Here is a 21,401-nt window from a genome sequence, read left to right as displayed (position 1 = left end):
GAACAGTGGACCCAGCATCAAATGCCATTTATGGAAGAGAGTTCTGAATTTCCACCATCCTCCGTCTGTGGAAGTGTTTCCCTGTTTCACTCATGAAAGGCCTGGCTCCAATTTTTAGACTATGCCTCCCACATGTAGCCCTAGACTCTCTAGCCAGCAGAAATGGTTTATCCCTATCTATCATATCTGCCCCACTTAATATCTTGAAAGCCTCAATCAATTCACCCATTTAACTTCTAAATTCCGGATAAAACAATCCCAGCTTGCTAAATGTCTGCTCGTAACTTAACCCTGGGTGTCCAGGTAACATTCTGGTAAATCTAAGCTGCCTCCTTCTGAGACGAATAAATCTCATTATGGTCTGGTGACTTGAACTGCTCAGAGTTCTCCATCAGATCCCTACCCCACACATCATCCTACATATGCCCAGTAACTCAAAATCCTGGGAGAGCAACAGCATTAAACCCCTATAACTAACCCCAGGGAAAACTCTGGGAAATTCGACACCTTTAAGGAAATCGAGCAACTTAAAGGGATTCACGTCCCTGGTGAGATGTTTGCATATGAACAGCTACACACATACACACACACATACACACATACTGACTCACACACACTCATGCACACTCACACAGACACACTCACACAGATGCAGTCACACACACGCACAGTCACACACACACAGACACTCACACATATATACAAACACATACATATACACACACTCACATGCACACAAAAACGCACTCTCGCACACACACACTCACATACACTCACAGACAACACACACACACACACTCACAGACAACACAAGCACACACACACGCATAATCACACACACACATAATCACACACGCACACACTTACAGACACGCACACACTCATGCACAGCCACTCACACACATACACACACACTCACGCACAGACACACATACCCACAAACACAGACACACACTCACACATATATACAAACACATGCATATACACACACATACTCACATTCACACAAACACACACTTTCTCACACACACAATCTCTCACACACACACATGCACACACTCACTTGCTCGCACACACAAACACTCACACACAAACACATTCACATACACTCACACTCACACACACACACTCTCTCTCACACACACGGACACTCTCACACACACATGCATGCTCACACACACACTCAGACACACACACACCCTCACACTCACACACACACGCACACACTCACACATGCACACACTCACACATATACACACATGCACACTATCACACACACGCACTCTCACACACAGACAAACACACACAGTCTCACACACGCACACAGACACTCACACACACACACATGCACTCTCACACACAGACACACACACACACACACACACACACACACACAGAGTCTCACACACGCACACAGACACACTCACACACACAGACACACACTCGCACACTCACACACACACGCACACTCTCACACACACATGCATGCTCACACACACACTCAGACACACACACACCCTCACACTCACACACACACGCACACACTCACACATGCACACACTCACACATATACACACATGCACACTATCACACACACGCACTCTCACACATAGACAAACACACACAGTCTCACACACGCACACAGACACTCACACACACACACACACACACACACACAGAGTCTCACACAAGCACACAGACACACCCACACACACAGACACTCACACTCGCACACACACGCAGTCCTCGCGGCTGGAGACAAACTTAGAATGGGGATTAGAGAAAATTAGATAATTAAACTCATGGCTCAAAGGGTGCTGTGGAAAAAAAGATTTTTGCTTCTTGGATTGTGGGTACTCAGGGAGGAATGAACATTTCTATTGAGATGGGCTCCATTGAAACTGTGCTGGGACCAATATCCCACCAAAGCGTATAACTAGGGTCACGGATAGGGCTTTAAGTTAAAAGTGTGGGGCGGTGGGCGAGGGTTGGGGGAGTAGGGCTCGGGTAAATGGGGATTTTGAAATTCAAGGAGAGAAGTCAAGGCAACAGAACAGTGCGGTGATGCAGGTAAAGGCAAACAGACTGGGACAGGAAAGTGACAGGGAGCTTAAGATTAGTTGTACATCAGTAAGGCTCATGCAGGATTATACTGGTAAAAAAATGAAATTAAAGTTCTTTGTCTGAATGTGCAAAGCAAATGCAATGAGATAGATGGAGTAGTGGTGTGGACAGTGATAAATGCTTCAGATCTAATCACCATTATAGAGACATGGGCCGGGAATTTCCAGCCTCGTAAGGTGGGATCCATCGCAGGAGACTTGACTGCTCAGCCAAAAGGCTTGTTGACTTTTAGCGGGACCGGACGACCCTGGCGGTAGGCTGGTCTGGAAAATCCTGCCCACAGGTACATGGTGACCAATGCTAGGAAATGCATATTCCAATCTACAACACTTTGAAAAATTGGACAGAGTGTGAAAGGGGAAGGCGGGGGCCCCGATAGTAAATGTTGACATACAGATATTAGGGGAGGACTTGTGACGCAGTGGGCCTTTGTCTCATCTCGCTCCTTCGGGCATAACCCTTGCTGGGGTGCCCGGTGTTCTCGGGCAGTAACACAGCCTGGATGTTAGGCAGGACCCCACCCTTGGGCTATGGTGACCTCCCCCCCATCCCAGCAGTTTGTTGAGCTCCGCGTTGTTGCGGAAGGCGAGCCTTAGGTGGCAGGGGGTGATGTGGGTCTTCTTGCTGCCCTGGGTCGGGTTTGCCAGCCAGCAGGTGGAACTCGGTGGTCAAGTACTTGAGGACAGCGGCCATGTGAGATACGGGCGCTCCGGCCCTGGCACGCTTGGCATGGTGACCCTTGGGCAGCAGCCTGTGGATACGGCTGTCGGGGAATCAGGAGAGCAGCTCTGGAGGAGAGGGTCCTGACCTTGACGCGCCCTTTGCCCCCAGTTTTACCACGACCGGACATCTTTCAGAGTTTGCTTTCATTCTAGCCTCTGATCCAGAAGTCCGAGTCCCACTGCAGGACATGATGGACACAGAAGGCATGTTCATCACATGGCTAAACATGTTGATTATCAACCTGCAAATCATTCTTGTGTGCCTATGGCAGGTGGTATGAGTGGAAGAGTCTCCTGGTCAGCCATGCCATGCTTGATGTGGAGTGGTGCCCCTCTAACTACACATAACCTCTGGCTTTAAGCTAGTGACCTGCCCAAGGACATTGAGCTACGGGAGCAGGCATTTAAGTGTGTGCTTCTTCTGCTCATGTGTCTTTAGATGTGAAAAGGCTTCTAAGAGGGACATCAGAGATGAAGGATCTTGGCCCAGAAAATCATGAAGTAAAATCAGTATAAATGGAGATTAGGAATCGAAAGAGTCAGAAAATGTTGGTAGGAGTAGTTTAAATGCCCTTCACAATAGTTGTATCATTGGACAGAGTATTAAACAAGAAATTGTTGGTGCAAGCAAGCAAGTTAATGTAATAATTGTGGGAATTTTAATCTTTATCTACAGTGGACCAAGCAAATAATCAAGGGTAACCTAGATGAGTTGTAGAATGTTTTCATGACAGTTTCCTGGAGCAATGCTTTGTAGAACCAACTAAGGGTTAAGCTTGTTTAGACCTGGTAACATAAAATCAGGCAGGGTTAATTAGCAATCTCATAGTAAAAGATCCACTGGGAAATAGTGATCATAATACAATTTAATTTCATATTAAGTTTGACAACAACATATTCCAACCTGTTATAACTGGGATAGGAGGAATGTGTGAATTATCAAGCCTCACTACTCCACAGGCTGTACCATTAATTTAAATGCTTAATTTTCTTACCAAAATGGCTAATTGTGTACCTTTACCTCTAATACCCAGAGGAAAAGAGACTCTGATCATGCTTCTTTCAAAAACTCAGAATGATTAATTTACTTTTAATGAAAGGCTTCTTTTAACAAGTTGCAAGTGCTGGTTAACACAGAATTATAATCAGGGAGTATAACTATCTATCTCTTCCTTAAGAATTTCCCCAGCACACACACAGACAAACAAAGGGCAAACAGATAGAGTCTCTCTGCAGAGATGGGCTTTGGAGTATGGATGTTATAAAATAAAGGATAAAGTCTACAGGGTCTCGATGTTGTTGACCTGGAGTTCTCTCACGTGAAGACAGGCTGCTCGTCCCAGGTGGATGCCTGGAAGTTGTCACCACTGGTCTCAGCTTTGCAGGTCCAAGTGCAGACTAGTTACACTCAGGTGAGGGTTCACTGGCTACAGGTTGATAGCCATATACAATTTTAGGCAAGGTAGAGAGAGGGAGCCAATCAAGGTAGCCTTCCTTTCCTAGCTTGCTCTCCAACAAGACTGCCCCCAAAAGAAGCAGGTTCACAACTTAAGTTTTTTTTCTCTCTCCTATGTGATTGCTTTATTTTCTCCCAGCTTTTCATTAATTGAAGTGCTTTGCAGTTCAACACAAACACACAACTCCTTCTCAAGTACCATGTAGGTCAGGTGATTTATTGGAAGAGGCCTGCTTGTCGGCAGTTCCAAGGTGAACTTATGACCTTCCTAAAAACAATCCCAGGTTAGCATCCAGATCATGTCACATCCTTCCATTTTGTAAAAGAAAACTTCCGTCTTGGGAGATATGATTCTAACAAATCACAAACAAGCATCTTAAACTTTAAAAAAGTCAATTGCATTGGTATGAGGAGAGAATTGGCTAAAGTTGAATGGGCAGATAGACTAGGCGTGGCCATAAATAAACAGTGGGAAACATTTAAAGAAATAATTTAAAATGTTCAACAAAAGCACATTTCATTTTGATCAGCAAGAAACTCAGCAAGAAAGATCCATCTGTGGCTCACTCAGGAAGCCAAAGATCGTACTAGATTAAATAAAGAGGATTATAATGTTGCAAAAAATAGTAGAAACTCATAGGATTGGCAGTGTTTTAAACACCATAAAACGGCCACCAAAAAGTTGATTAAAAAGCGAACAAAGAGAATATGAGAGCCAACTTGCAAGGAATATAAGAATGGATTGAAAGAGCTTTTACGTGTATATAAAAGAGGAGAAAATTAGCTTAATGTAAATATTGGTTCCTTAGAAGCAGAGGCAGGAGAAATTATTATGTGAAATGAAGAAATGGCAGAGATATTGAACAAGTAGCTTGTGTCTGTCTTCACAGTAGAAGATACAAGTTGCATGCCAGAAATAGAAGGCATCTGTTATGGACTTGATTTTCCAGACAGGTTTCTCATTAGAAACATCAAATTTTATTTACAGGCTGCAACAGCAGTTACATGCTTCCATCAAGATCCACAACTAGAAGAACCCCCACTCCCAGGTTCCCCATGCTTAGAGTTGATTTGTTCACTCTGCAGCGTGATACTATAAAACAAAATAAGTCTTAAAGCTACGGTCACTACATTTCCTAAATCTACAATTACTACATTCCTTGTCCTTAAAAAATGTTTGTACAGTTTGCATTTACAAGAATATCTACCTTCATGATATTACAAATACACACACGGGTCATGGAATTATAAGTTCAGTCCTCTCAGGTGGTTTCCTGATCCGGGTGGAACATCGTAGCTTCACAGCTTTCAAATCTCTTACAGGATCTATGTTATCTGGAACCACAGAAACCTCAGGTATCTCTTTAGGCACAAGTAGTTCAGCAATATCTACTCCAACAGAGACATCTGATATGTCTATCCTTGGTTGAACAATTTCAACAGGGACCACGGGTTCTACAATGGTTACAGGTGGAACATCATTTTGTTGGGGTAACTCTTTCCCTCTCAAATGGTCTATGCATTTGTGGGTGATCTGGCCCTCCACTTCTATGTGGTAAGACAAGGGGCTGGTCACAGAAACTATTACATCAGGTAACCAACTCGATCTGTCACCGAAATTTCATACGTATAATACTTCACCAACAGTAAATTCAAGCTCGTGGCTATGCAAATCATGAGTCGCTTTTTGATTCCCTTGATTTATCTACACCCTGCCCTCTAAATTGGGAAGTACCAGGCTTAATCTCGTTCGAAGGTGTTGCTTCATAAGTAATCCTGACCGTGTTGAACCTGTAGTCGTGTGGGGGGGTTGCTCCATAGTGAAACAGGAAATATGATAGTTTAGTCTCCAGTGATCCACCCGATAATTTTTCATCCCAGTTTTAATAGTCTGCCCTGCTCGCTCAGCTAATCCGTTAGACGACGGATGATATGGTGCCGCCTTTACGTGTCTGATGCCATTTAGGCTCACAAATCTTTGAAATTCAGTGCAAGTAAATGCAGTACCATTGTTTGAGACGATTACCTCTGGCAATCCATGTGTAAAAAAAGCTTTGATGTAACTCTTCTATAGTCATGTCTGACGTTGGCGACCTAACCTCATACACGTCTAGCCATTTGGAATGTGCGTCAATTATTAGTAGGAATATGGTGCTAGAAAAGGACGCACGTAATCTATGTGTAATCTAGACCAGGGTCTACCAGACCATTCCCACGGGCGTAGTGGGGCCGTAACAGGTAACTTCTGTGGTTGTTGGCATTGTATACAGTGACTAATCACCTTCTCGATATCACCATCCATGCCCGGCCACCAAATGTAACTTTGTGCAATCACCCTTATTCTTGAGCTTCCCGGATGTGCGCTGTGCAACTCTGCTAAGAATGGTTCCCTTCCTTGTGAAGGAACAACTACTCACGCAGTCCATAACAGGGTACCACCCTGACTGCTCAATTCATTCCTTTGAGTGAAGAGTGGCTTCAATTCTTCAGGGATTGGTTCCTGGGACCATCCTTTCAACACTTGGTCTCTCACTCTAAACAGGACTGGATCATGATCCATCCAGTTTTTTACCAGCCTTGCGCAGACTGGCGAGGAATCCAGGAAATTCATCGCTAATACAATCTCTTGGGGAATAGGGGCATGTTCATTGCTCTTCTGCAAAGGAAGGCAACATAGGGCATTAGCATTGGCTATATGCATCCTTGGTCTGTGCACAAAAGTGTATTCATATGCAGATAAAATTAGAGCCCATCTTAGAGTTCATGCAGAAGCTATGGGAGGGATAGCTTTTTCTTCACTGAACAGGCCCAAGAGCGGTATGTAGTCAGACACTATCGTAAAGAGTTGGTATGTATGTATTGATGGAATTTTTTAACTCTGAAAATAATCGATAGTCCTTCTTTCTTGGTTTGTGAATACCCTTTATTGGCTGTGGAATAGGCCCTGGACATGTAGCCTATCGGCCTTTCTTAACTGTCATTCTTCTTGTGCAATAGTACCACTCCCACCCCATAGGGGGACGCATCACAGGTTAGCACCAGTTCCTTTGTCAGGTCGTGGTGTACAAACAAGTTTGAAGGGTGCAAGAGTTGTTTAACTTTCATGAAAGCTTCTTCTTGGGGTGACTTCCAAACCCAAAGCTGGTTTTTCTTTAATAATGCGTGTGGAGGGTCTAGGACCATTGATAAGTTAGGTAGGAATCAACCATGATAATTAACCGTACCTAAGAATGACTTGAGTTCAAAGATATTTTTAGGCGAATGTGCCTCCTTAATAGCTTTAACTTTTTCTTCTACTGGATGTAACCCTTGGGAATCCACCCAGTGGCCCAAATAAATGACTCCGCATGCCTGAAAGGTACACTTTTCTTTTTTCAAGCGCACCCCTGCTTCCAAAAACCATTTCAAGGCTCCATCCAAATTAGCCAAGTGTTCAGCTTCTGTGAACCCCGTTATCAGGGCATTAACCAGGTAGACCACGACTTGAGGTAGTCCCTGTCGCAAATTCTCCATTGTCCTCTGGAAAATCACGCAGGCAGAAGAAACACCAAAGGGAAGATGTATGTATTGGTATAACCCTTTGTAGGTGTTTATGGTCATAAACTCTCTGGAGGTATCATCCAGTTCCAGCTGCTGACACGCGTGACTCATATCTAGTTTAGTATAAATTCTTCCTCCTGCTAATTTAGCATAGAGATCCTCAATCTTGGGGTTAGGGTACTTGTCCAACCCGGCGGCTTTGTTTACTGTTAGCTTATAGTCCCCACAGATCCGGATGGCCTGATCCGGTTTTAAGCCAGGGACTATAGGTGCTGCTCACTCTAAGAGTTGAACCAGCTGTATGACGCCCAGCCTCTCTAACTGGCACCAATTCGGTGTCAACCTTCTCCCTCAGAGCATATGGCACTTGACTTTATTTAAAGAAACGAGGAGTTGCTTCCGAGTCAATGTAGATCTTAGCCTGTAGGCCTTTGATTCTCCCCAGTTCGTCTCGAAAAACCCTGTCATATTTCTTTAGCCGCTCTGGCAGTCCTCCTACTCGTAGCTGGAAAATTTCACACCAATTTAGTTTAATTTCTTTCAACCAATCATGACCTAGAAGGCTTGGTCCTCCGCCTTCTACTATCATCACCGGGAGTTGTGCTGTTTGGTGCTGATAATGAACAGGTACAGTGGTAATAGCTTTCACTTGGATAGCTTCACCAGTATAAATTTTCAATTGGGTTAAAGTCTGCTCCAAATTCAATTGTTGAGTACCCTTGTTTAAATATTTGAAGGTGTGCTCTCCCACTACAGTGGTTGAAGCATCAGTGTCCACTTCCATCATTAAAGGTTTTCCATTTACCTGCAGAGTAACAGCGATTGGCTGTGCCTTCCCTACTTTTACATTAAATAGGGAGTAAGTATTAGAATTGGTGTTTTCTGGTTCTTCCGCATTATGCACTTCGATTAACTTAGTTTGCTGCCTGGAAGTCTGTCTCAATCTTGCTTTACCGTGCTTCAGTATGTGCCCTCGTTTATAACAAAAATAGCACTCCACCTCTTTAAAAGGGCAAGTTTAAGGAGCATGATTGCCTCCACATCAGTAACAATTTATCTTCAGATTTGCTGCTGAGCTGTTTCCTGTATTTATTTTAAATTTTCGGTTAACGGGGACAGTCTCCCGCTTCGCGGCGGAGTCCCAGCTTTTTGCGCCACACCCGGCTGCCTGTTCTCGCTTCAACTGCAAGACGGCACCATTTTGCGCACCTTGTATAGCCTGCAAGTTCCATTCGGCGCTTTCCATCGCAAGCGCTATTTCCGATGCTTTCTTAAAATCAAGGTTTACTTCACCTAATAATTATCGTTAAATGGTATCATCTTGCACATCGCAGACCAAATGATCCCTGAGCTTAGTGTCTCCCCGAAATCACAGTGCTCAGTCAGTTGTTTCAATTCCGCCAACTGTAGTACTGGTCTCCCTCGGGGCTCTAACCTTCAAATTAAACCTGAGCCTCTGCCGGTGACTGGGTGTTTGGGTTGAAAGTGTCCCTTAATGAGGTCTACCAATTTACTCAAGGTCTTCGAATCAGAGTGGCCTTCGGGGGCCATCAAACTTCAGATTAAATTATAGGTTTTACGCCCACAAACTCTTAGGGGAATTGACCTTCCTTTTTCCTCCCCCGTATTTCATTTACCTGGAAATAGAACTCGAGGCATTCTACATATTGACACCAATCCTCTGTGGATGGTTCGAAGGGGTCATTCCTGCCAAAAATCTGGTGAGTATATCTTCCTTCTCTTCTGTTTAAACAAGATACTCACAGTTGCTGGGCAAGAGACAATGCCAGACCCAATTTATTCTCATCACCAGTTTGTTGTGGACTTACTTTTCCAGGCAGGTTTCTCATTAGAAACATCAAACTTTATTTACCGGTTGCAGCAGCAGTCACACGCTTCCATCAAGCTCCACTACTAGAAGAACTCCCACACTTAGAGCTGATTCATTCACAACTGTCTTGTGATACTATACAACACAATAAGTCTTAAAACTACAGTCACTATATTCGTACAATTACTACAGTAATCTAGGTGCAAAAAGAGTGAGGAAATTAAGGAAATTAATACGAACAGAGAAAAAGTACTGGAGAAACTTAAGTGACTAAAATCGGGCAAGTCCTCAGGACCTGATGGCCTACATCCCAGCGTTCTAAAAGAGATATAGCTGCAGAGATAGATGATGTACAGGCTATGATTTGCTGTAATTACCTAGATTCTGGGATGGTCCCTCCATATTGGAAGTTAGAAAATGTAATACTATTATTCAGTAAAAGGAGATAGAGAGAAAACAGGGAACTACAGACCAGATAGCTTGGAATTAGTCACCGGGAACATGCTGAAATCTATTATTAAGGAAGTATTAACAATATACTTAGGAAATCATATTATGATCATGGTTTCTTTTGAAAGAGAAGTGGTGTTTGGCAAATTCATCTGATTTTTCTGAGGATGTAATGAGTAAGGTAGATAAATGAGGACCAGTCGAGGTACCTGTATTCCAAGGTGCCACACAAAAGATGATAGGCAAGATAACATTTCATGGATTTGAGGGTGATATATTGGCAAGGGTGGAGGATTGATTAATGTATAGGAGGCAAAGAATAGTTATATGTGGGGCATTTTCAAGTTGGCAGGCTGTGACTAGTGGATTGTTCTAAATATCAGTGCTGGGGTCTCAGCTATTTACAATCTATATTAATGGCTTAGACAAAGAAATAGAGAGTAACACATTTAACTTTGCTGCTGATGCAAAGCTAGGTGACAATGTAAGTTGTGAGGCAGACATAGCATGGCTGCAAAGAGATATAGATGTGTTAAGGGAATGGGCAACAATGGAGCATAATGTGGGGAAGTGAGACGTTTTGCACTTTGCTCGTGAGAATAGAAAAGTAGAATTTTTTTAAAGCATAAAACTTGTAAATAGTGATGTTCAGAGGACCTTGGGAGTGTCTGTACAAAGAACTTAGAAAGTTAGCATGCAGGTGCAGAAAGCAATTAGGAAGACACATGACATGTTGGTCTTTATTCCAAGGGGATTGGAGTACAGGCAGAAAGTAGTCCTGCTTCAATTTTACAGGACTTTGGTGAGATCACACTTGGAGTAGTGTGCGCAGTTTTGGACAAATGTATTTGCATTGAAGGAAGTACAGTGAATATTCACTAGATTGGACCCTGGGTTGAGAGGGTGGTCCTATGATGAGAGATTGACTAAATTGAGACTATAATCTTTGAAGTTTGGAAGAATGAGAGGTGATCTCAATGAAGTATACAATCTTCTAAAGGGGCTTGAAAGGGTAGACACTGAGAGGTTTCTCCTGCTGGCTGAAGTATCGAGTACATGAGGGCATATTCTCAAGATAACAGGCCATTAATTTAGCATGGAAATGAGAGACATTTCTTCATTCAAGAAAGTTGTGAATCTTTGCAATGCCCTACCCCAATGGTGCTCCATTGTTGACTATATTTAAGGCTAGAAGGGACAGACTTTTGGTTTCTCAAGGAATCAATGGATATAGGGGGTGGGCGGAAAAGAAGAGTTGGAGCCCAAGGTCAGCCATGCTCATACTGAAGAGTGGAGCAGGTTCCACGGGCCATATAGTCTACTCCTGCTCTTGTGTTCTTGTAGTCAAGAAAAACCTGGGCCTCTTGAACACTGATACCAGTGATATTGTCGATAAAAATAAGGAAATTGTGGATATGCTGAGTAATTACTTTGTTTCTGTATTTACATTTGAGGGCGAGGTCAGCATTCCATGATTGAATCAGAAACAGGGAGCCAACAAAATTAACATAAGGTAACAGCCATGGAGAAATGAATGGCTCTAAAAGAGTGACAAACCCCAATGATCAGATGCTTTCAAGGTGAGGGTTTACAGAATGTAGCTCAGTACATTGCAGATAGCATAACTAAAATCTTCCAAAAGTCCTTCAATTCAGAAATTCTTCCTTTAAATTGGAACATTGCATCCAGTACTAGTCACCACACTTTAGGAAGGATATGAAGCCCCTTGAGAGGATGCAGAGTAAATTTATCAGGGATGAGGAAATTTAGTTGCAAGGTTGGGATTGAGAATCTGCGGTCTCTCCTAGGAGCAAGGATGGTTGAGGCGAGACATCATAGAGGTGCACAAGATTATGGCCGGTTTAGATAAAGTATGCCTGGAGTAGCTGTCCCATTAGCTGATGGCACAAGGCTTACCATCAAGGATGACAGGTTTAAAGTTTTGGGCAAGAGATACAGGGGGAATGTGTGAAAGAATGTTTTGCATGCAGAGAGTGGTAATTACTTGGAATTTGTTCCTTACAATGGTGGAGGAAATGGCGATGATTACTGATTCCAAAAGGAAATTGGATGATTGGAAACTTTCAGGGGCTACAGGGATATATTCAGGGAATGGGGCTGACTGGATTGCTTCAGAGAGAGTTGCCATGGACTCGATGAGCCGAATGGCCTTTTTCTGTGCCATATTGACTCAACAACAACCTGCTATTTCAGGAAGGTGACAGAGGAAAAGTAGGGAATTATAGGCCACTTGTCCTAACATCTGCTGTCAGGAAAGTACAGGAGTGTCTAATTAAGGAGATTGACTGAACACCTTGACATTTTTCAGCTGATCAGAAAGCCAGGGGATTTGAAAGGGTGGCTTACACCTGATGGACCTGATTGAAATGCGTAAGAGTCCTTTGCCTGTATACAGTTTGCAGGAGTTATGTTCTTTCTTTCTTGCGTATAGATGTCAGGTAGAATGGTGGAATCTGTAATTATGTGTGAACAACCAGCTTGTTCTAGCTTAGAATGGTGAGATAGTGGAACTTCAGGAGTTTTATAATTGCAAAGGGATTTGTATGCCACCGTGCGCAGGCAAATGCTGTTCATAATTTGCCTTCAACTGCACGAGGTTCATATTCAATTGCACCTTATCAAATGCCTCCTGGGAGTCCATGTACATAGACATTCCCCTATCCACCTCGAGTGCACTTATGATCGGACAAGAGCTGTATGATTGTGTAGTGAAATGTACGTGGACTGTTCTAATTGGTATCCTCAGGGGAGCCAGTTTGGCTGCTGCCAGGATAAGGACAGTCCGCCCAAAGATTTTGGTTCGGTGAAGAACGAACAAAGGATAACAGGCAAATAAGTAACAAAGCTGCAAGGAAGGTGCAAACTATGCTAGAAAACCAAAACCTATGAAAAAAAGAAATGCACTCTGCCATCCAGCTGCAACACGGGAAGTATACAGCACGCGCTGTTTTGTACATTACTGCCTGAACTTTACCTTTCGTGTATAAGCTTGGCCTGCCTTTCTCTGAATAAAGCTGCTCTATAACTGAACGTAATTGTCACGGGTGATCCTGCTGTAAATAAGCGGGTTAAACACAAAACAAAATACAAAAGGAGATGACTGGAGTAGTGGATAGGGTGATGTCTACGTACATGGACTTCCAGGAGGCTTTTGATCAGGTGCAAGTAAAGATGCAGTTGAAGGCAAGTTATGAAGCTGGTTGGGAAAGTAACCGAGGAGAAGGTGACAGAGATTCGGGATAATGGGTAGGTCAGGGGTTTCACTAGAAGTGTCCCACATGGATCTGTGTCGAGTGAATGTAGATTTGGGTGGGTCGACTAATCTTCATTATATGTCACCAACAAGCTGGATAAACAGTCAGTTTTATTATACATTATTGTATGAAGATAATCAATCAGTTACAATTAATACTGAAACTTTGATTGAATTATGTATTTGCTTGAGTTTGCCTGTATTGGTGAGGTTACAGTGTTGATTACTCCACTTTAATGAGGCAGAAGTTCAAATACTCAGTATTTGTGATTCACTGTAGTGCAGGAACATGGCTGTCTGTGTTAGACAATGGCACTGCAAGCTCCGGTAACCCTAAAGCTAATGACCCTGATATGGTCAACAATAAGCAGGCTGCATCAGTGGGAGTAAATAGTGTTAGGAACAATATATATTACATTTGTATTTGGATGTTAACAAAGGTGGAACATGGTTCTAGTTTCATTGAATGCTTTTTTGTGAGCTTGGTGCTGGAAAATCTGGAAGCCCTGTTTTTATTCATGCATTTCTAATGAGGTTTCACAACCCTTGATGTGAAGAGATGGGTTCCAAAGCTAAGTTGTTCTCATGCTGCTACAACACTGGCATCTACCCGGCAATGTAGAAAATTTCAAAGGTATGTCTGTTAAAAAAATCCATTACTTCGGAGGTTATAGCAGGATAAGTAGAAGATCATAATTTTATCAGGCAGTGTCAACATGGTTTTGTGCAAGGGAAATAATGTTTAACTCATTTATTAGAGTTGTTTATAGGAAGCAGAAAACAAGGTGGGTAAAGGGGAACCTGTAGATGTGGTGTACTTGGATTTCCAGAAGGCATTTGATGAGGTACAACATCAAATATGATGTACACAAGGCATGATTAGTATGGATAGAGGATTGGTTAGCTAACAGGAAACAGAGAGTAAGGTTAAATGGGTATGTTTTGGGTTAGCAAATTGTAACAAGTGGAGTGCCTCAGGGATCAGTGCTGTTCAACTATTTAAAATCTAAATCGATAGTTTGAATGAATGTACCAAATGTTTGGTAGCTAAACTTGCCAATTACACCAAAATGGGTAGGAAAGTAAGTTTTCAAGAGGATGTAGGGAGTCTGAACAGGGATATAGACAGGTTAAATAAATGGGCAAAAATTTGGCAGGAGTATGTAGGAAATTGTGAATTGTTCACTTTGGCAATAAGAATAGAAAAGTAGTATACTATTCAAATGAAGAGAGATTGCAATACTCAGAGGTACAGAGGGATTTGGGTGTCCTGGTACTCGAATCACAAAAAGTTAGTATGCAGGTACAGCAAGTGATTAGGAAGGCAAATGGAATGTTGGCATTTATTGCAAGGGAGATGGAATATAAATGCAAAGGGGTTTTACTGCAGCTGTACAGGGACTTGGTGAGACCATATCTGGAATATTGTCTCCAATTTTGGTCTCCTTGTTTGAAAAAGGAGATAATTGCGTTAGAGGCAGTTCAGAGGAGATTCACTTGAATCATTCCTGGGATGAGGGGCTGATCTTATGAAGAAAGGTTGAACAATTTAGGCCTACACTCATTCGGGTTTAGGAGAATGAAGGGTGATCATACTGAAAGAAATAAGATCCTGAGGCAATTTGAGATGGTAGATACTGGGACGATGTTTCCACTTGTGCAACAGGCTAGAACTAGGAGACACAGTTTAAGAATAAGAGGTTTACTCTTTAAGATGGAGATCAGGAGAATTTCTTTTCTCTCAAAGAGTCGTTAGTATCTGAAATTCTCCTCACCAGAAAGTAATGGAGTCTATGTCATTGAATTTATTCAAGACAGAGTTAGACAGATTTTTGACAGACAAGGGAGCCAAGTGTTGTGCGGGTGGAGGCAAAGTGGTGTTGAAACCACAACCAGATTATCCATGATCTTATGAATGGTGGAGCAAGCTCAAAGGGCTGCATGGTCTATCCCTGCTCCTAAGACCCATGTTCTTATGTTCCTGCCTTCAAGGAACAGAACAAATCCAATTTGGCCAATTACTCTCGACACTCAGCCATGATGGAAAATGTTACTGACAGCGCTATCAAGCAGGACTTAGTCAGCAATAACCTGCTCACTGATGCTCAGGTTGGGCTCTGCCAGAACCATTCAGAACCATCCTGACCTCATTACAGCCTTAGTCAAAACATGGGAAAAAGAACTGAATTCAAGGATAGCGTCTGAGGCCCCAACATCTTCAGCTGCTTCATCGGCTACTGTCTCCCATCATAGGATGGGAAGTGTAGATGTTTGATAAGAATTCCACTGTGTGCAGTATTATTCATGATTCCTCAGATACTGACATAGCTCCTGTGCCTATGCAGCAAAACCGAACAAGGTTCAGGCTTGGGCTGGCAGTGGCAAGTAACTTTGCACCACTCAAGGGCCGCACAATGATTATCTCCAACAAGAGAGAATCGAACCAGCTCCCGTTGACATTCAATGCCATTGCTATAGCTCGATACCCCACCATCAACATCCTCATGGGTTACCATTGACGAGAAACTTATGTGAACCATCCATATCAATACTGCGCTACATGTACCGGTTGGGACTGGCAAGCAGCTCACCCCATGACTCCTCAAAGCCTGTCCATCATCTACAAGGCACAAGTCGGAGCATGATGGAATAATCTCCATTTGTCTGGATGAATGTGGCTCCAACAACATTCAAGAAGCTCCACACAACACTGGCATCTACCCGGCAATGTAGAAAATTTCAAAGATATGTCTGTTAAAAAAATCCATTACTTCGGAGGTTATAGCAGGATAAATAGAAGATCATAATTTTATCAGGCAGTGTCAACATGGTTTTGTGCAAGGGAAATAATGTTTAACTCATTTATTAGAGTTGTTCATAGGAAGCAGACCATATTTAGTGACACCCATTCCACTACCTTAAACATGCAATCCTTCCTCAGCAGTACACAGTTGCTGCGGTGTGTACCATATACAAAATGCACTAGAGCAACTCACATCCCTCCTTCTACAGCTCCTTCCAAACCTTCAATCTCTACCGCGTGAAATGAGAAGGGCAGCAGATGCATAGGAACAAACCATCTGCAATTATGCCTCCACGCCAGGCACCATACTGACCGGGAGCTATATCACTGTTCCTTCACAGTCTCTGAATAAACATCCTGGTACTCCCTGCCCAACAGCCAGCTGGACTGCAGTGGATCAAAATGATGGCTCAGCACCACCTTCTCGAGGGCAAATCGAAATGGGCAACAGCTACTGGCATTACCAGCAATGCTAACATCCCACGGAAGAATTCAAAATATATATTAGTTTGAATGTCTGTTATAGTTTGAGGTGATGTATTGGTTTGAGGTTCTGTATTAATGTGAGGGATATTATTTTGAGTTGCTGAATTAGTTTGAGAATCGATTGAATTAAACCCCCCACTTGAATTATTTAACAAATTGCAACAGTTGAAGAGGGCAGCTACACCCGAGAGCGCAGTAGAGCAGCCCTGAGAGGGCACTCCAACTTTGGATGTTAATTCCTGATGAACACAGCAGCGTGAGTGATCAAGAATGTTTCCCCTGGTTGGTGAAACTAGAACCAGGGAACACGTTCTCAGAAAAAGAGGTAGGCCATATAAGACTGAGATGAGGAAGGAGGTGTGAATCTTTCGAATTTTCTACCCCAAGACCTGTGGAAGCTCATTCATTGAGTGTGTTCAAAGCAGGGGTTGATAGATTTCTAGATACTAATGACATCAAGGGATACGGGGATAGCGTGGGAAGATGGCAAAGTGTTAGAAGATCAGCCATGATCTAAGTAAATGGCAGACTGGGCTCGATGGTCTGAATGGCCTACTCCTGCCCCTATGTTCCTATGTATGGGATCCAGAGATGGACCCAATGGTGTCTGAATGATCAACATGTTATGACCGATGCAGTTGTAAAGCTGAGTTATTTAAAAAGCCCAGAGGGAAACTTTGAATAAGTGTCATAACCCATCGACTTAACCAGACACCAGGCAAAGCATTTTCACCTTACAAATTCAAAATGAGCTTCTTTTCACTTTGGTTCCTGTGAATACAGTTGGAGACTTACAGCTGCCTTTGGATCTCACATTGCCTCTGCTCTTCACAACCGAAAATTGCTGAAGTTATATCTACCACCATCCATTGAATGTAAATTCTCATTGTATCACCAACCTCTTCTAACAATAAAACCCTTTCATAGTTCAAATTTTATTAGTAATATAAACATATGTCTCGCTATCTGAAAGATAGGTATCAGTTTTCACCCCACTTCTTGAGCGCTCTGTTCAAAAAATGCAAATGCACGCTATCTCTCTTACATATCAAAACTAGGACATCAAAGCACATAGACTAGCTGGATTTAACCCAGTTAAGACACACCCACAGACTAAACCTCTATTTTAAAAGAAAAATATTTTCCTATAATATTATATACATTGACAGCTTCATGACAAATACCATTGCATGGAAGAATAGAGCTTACCATGTTCATCAGTTAATTCATGTGATCAGAATTGTTCAGTCTTGAGGGTTTTCCAATTTGGTCTCAGCACTAATTATATTCTCTCGCATCAGGGATCTAACTCAGGTGTCGTAATCTGTTGGCTCTTTTATTAAAAACTAAAAAAATTAGACGATTTTGCAACTTCATTGTCTCCATGGAAATCCCACATGATATAAATTAAAAGCTCTGCGATTGTATCAATTCAGAATTTAATTCTGAGGGATTGCTTACAGCGCAAAGGGACAGATCGCTTCATGCAGAATAAAATGGAATCACTTCACAGTATTGGGAAAGTATACTATACGATTCTTGCCATCATTGGTGTCCCTGGTAAGTGACAATGACAATTTAAGTTGTGTAAGTTATGTGTGTGTGTGAGCTGGTCTCTGGTTTTATTCTGTGAATCATAATGTTACATGCTGATCTAGCAGTCACCGTTGTACAGGCCCTGATCAATAATGTCATTTCGTTAAGAGTGCAGATGAGTCTCACATAAGTCCAGGTAATTCTGTGAGGGAAAGTATTACTGGGAGTATCCGTCACTGTAGAATTGTGCTGAGTGTGGGTCACTAACTGGAGTGGAACAGCTGACCCCAGTGATCATGTATTACTGGGAGTATCTGTCACTGTAGAATTGTACTGAATGTGAGTCACTAACTGGATTGGGACAACTGACCCCACTGACCATGTACTGCTGAGAGTATCGGGGCAGAATTTTCCACATATCACACTAGCTGGATTTTCCGGTTCTGCCGAAGTCAATGGACCTTTGAATGACTTGTTGAATTTTAACGGTCTCGCCAGGTCCAGTGCAATTCCACGACCAGTCCCATCTCCGTTCCTCTCCCACCCCTGTCCCTTGCAATACACTGGTCCCCTCTTCCATCGCTGCCGTGATGGGGCTGTAAAACTCCACCCTCTGTAACTGTAGAATTGGACCTAGTGTGGGTGACTAGGCAGAGTGGAACAAGCTGATTCAATTGTTATATCATTGTTTGAGGTAACTGATCACTCCACTCCGTGTATCTATCTCTGTGGTTATGAACATAACTGAAGGCTAAGCAGAATACTTTTGCTGTTGGTTGATGATGTTTGTAATTATGTGTACGCAGTGAAATGTGTGAATATTGTTTGGTCTCCTCTTGACCTGCACCAAAAGAAACTGATGTTAACTATTTACCAACAGCTAAACAGATGGACAGCACAGTTAATGTCTTCAAATTGTCTGGACAATAAATTACTGTTAGAATGAGTATGGTTACGGTAACCATAGTATGGCTGTTATTTTAATGCTGATTAAACTCCACCTTCCAACATGGTGCTGAGAATCTGTGGTCATGAGTGTTGTATTTTCATTTTCTGGCAATTACATGGGATAAAAATTGGACTCCAGTTATCGAGTCATCCATTTCTGTAACTGGTTAATTACCAGCAATTATCTCTGTAACACATGTAATCCACACAGATCTCTGCTCTCAGCTCAATGAGGTGTGTCCCATCGAGGAAAGAAACATATAGGCCAGGATTTTGCCCTCGTTGGGCGGGCTTGACAGGAGCAGGAGGGGGTGGTCGGGAATCCGACTGCCGTCCACGATCGGCTCCGCACTGCGATTTCACGCGATTAAGGTCCGCCAATTAAGGCCCGTCCTGCGTGGATTGTGAGTGGCAGCGCTGAGCGCTACGTGTGCGGGCTGGGGGAGGAGGGAGAGCCAGGCCTCGCATACAGTTCCCACATGCGCGTGAAAGAGTGCGTTATCCTCCCTGAGGTGCGGGGCTGCTTTAGGGAGATTGAAGCGCTTTTTACAAACTTAATAAATACTTTAAACATTGAATGAAACATGTTCCCTCATGTGACTGTGGCGCATGAGATGGGATGTGTTTTTAATTTCAAAATAATGCTTTTATTGAATTTGTATTAGCTGTAGGAAACCTCAACCCGCTGGTGGATGAGGTTTCCCAAAAAATGTAAAGGCCGCTTGGCCTTTTCGCCTGCCTACCAACCGTTAGGCTGGACGGACAGAGTAAATTTCAATTTAATGAGCTCGTTAATGGCCTGAATGGGCCTTTCAATTTCCGGTGGGTGCACAGCCGACTCTGGTGCTTGCCCGCCGAACGAAATATCGCAATGACTTCAGGACGCACGCCCAACATCATCACATGTCATATTATGTTCATGTGCGCTGGGCTCACGCCCGCACGCCGAACGCAAAATTCTAGCCATAATGTAAGGACATAGATGCCAGTCCAAGGACAGTAAATGCTGACATTATTTCACTGTCAATAATTAGACAGAGTACTTCTTCAACAAATAAGTCACTTCAAGATCTGCAATATTATGAAAGAACTGATGACTTATTAATTAATACTCAAGTTGCATAAAACAACATTGAATTTACAGCACTGAAATGGTCTATTCAGCCTAATTAGATCCTCCCGGTGTTTATGCTCCACATGAGCCTTCTCTCATCGCCCCTAATCTAACTCGGTCACCACAACCTCCTACTGTTTCCTTCCTCATTTACCTTCTGAGCTTCCCCTTAAATGCATCTGTCATAATCACATTAACTGCTCCAAGTTGTGCCAGGTTACTCAGTCTAACCATTCTCTGATTAAATGCATTTCTCCTGAATGCTTTCTTGGATTTATTAAGGATGATCTTATACTGATTGTCTCTCATTTTCAAGTCCACATTAAATGGAAATATCTTCTCTATGTCGATGCTGTCAAATTCATCCATCATTTTACAATCTCTATTTGGTCTTCCACAGCCTTCCCTTTTCTGAAGAAAGTTCCTTCTTTTCAGATAGATTTAACCCCTCTGTTCTGATAACACCCTTGTAAAAGATTCTGTACCATTTCTTTGCCTCCAAAACCTTTTTAAAATTTAGAGACTAGAACCGTGATGTAACCAATATTTTTTATAAATTTAATATAGCCTCTCAGATTTTCAATTGTCTTCCGCTCAAAATGAACCCCACCCCCCCCGTGCTTTGTTTGAAATTTTATGGTCTTTATAAACTGCATTGTAACTTTAAATGATTTGTGGATCTCTAAACCTCGAACTCCTTGTTCCGTTGATTAATTTCTCAATTATATCCCACAATATATTTTTATTCAATTATTTTTTGACAGTTTATTCTGCCTTTCACAGATCTCGCACCAGTTTTCAGGCTCAGATTCCTCACCCACTGCTTCATGCTGCACCTACAACACACATGATGCTCTTGTTTCTGAGGTCAGTGCTGCACTCCAGACGCCCACTGATATTTCTGCCCACGTCTCTCCTTCACTCAAAGGTCCAAACTTCATCACTTTGCTTCCAAATTCCGCACCTCCCTTGTCCTCGCATGATCCCATCTCTTCCCCTCCTTGACTTCTCTACCTCCATTTCAGGGAATAAGCCAATCTCTACATAAACCCACTAACACCACAGCTCTCTTGATTAGACTTGCTCCCACCCTGCTCCCTGGAAGGACTCCATTTCC

General features: G+C 42.7%; 1 protein-coding gene across 1 annotated transcript in view; it reads left to right on the top strand.

Annotated features, from left to right (window-relative positions):
- LOC144695453 (putative G-protein coupled receptor 139) overlaps window positions 1-21,401 on the top strand; it is a 30,688-nt gene that overhangs the window by 6,646 nt on the left and 2,641 nt on the right. The window contains exons 2-3 of the mRNA XM_078566339.1: window positions 11,468-11,583; window positions 18,150-18,246. Coding sequence (XP_078422465.1) covers window positions 11,468-11,583; window positions 18,150-18,246 — 213 coding nt within the window. The remainder of the gene's footprint in view (window positions 1-11,467; window positions 11,584-18,149; window positions 18,247-21,401) is intronic.

This window comes from Cetorhinus maximus, chromosome 21 (assembly GCF_964194155.1).
Source record: "Cetorhinus maximus chromosome 21, sCetMax3.hap1.1, whole genome shotgun sequence".
NCBI classification, from domain to species: domain Eukaryota; kingdom Metazoa; phylum Chordata; class Chondrichthyes; order Lamniformes; family Cetorhinidae; genus Cetorhinus; species Cetorhinus maximus.
Note: the sequence above shows the minus strand (reverse complement) of the source record. Positions and strands in the feature narration are given on the sequence as shown.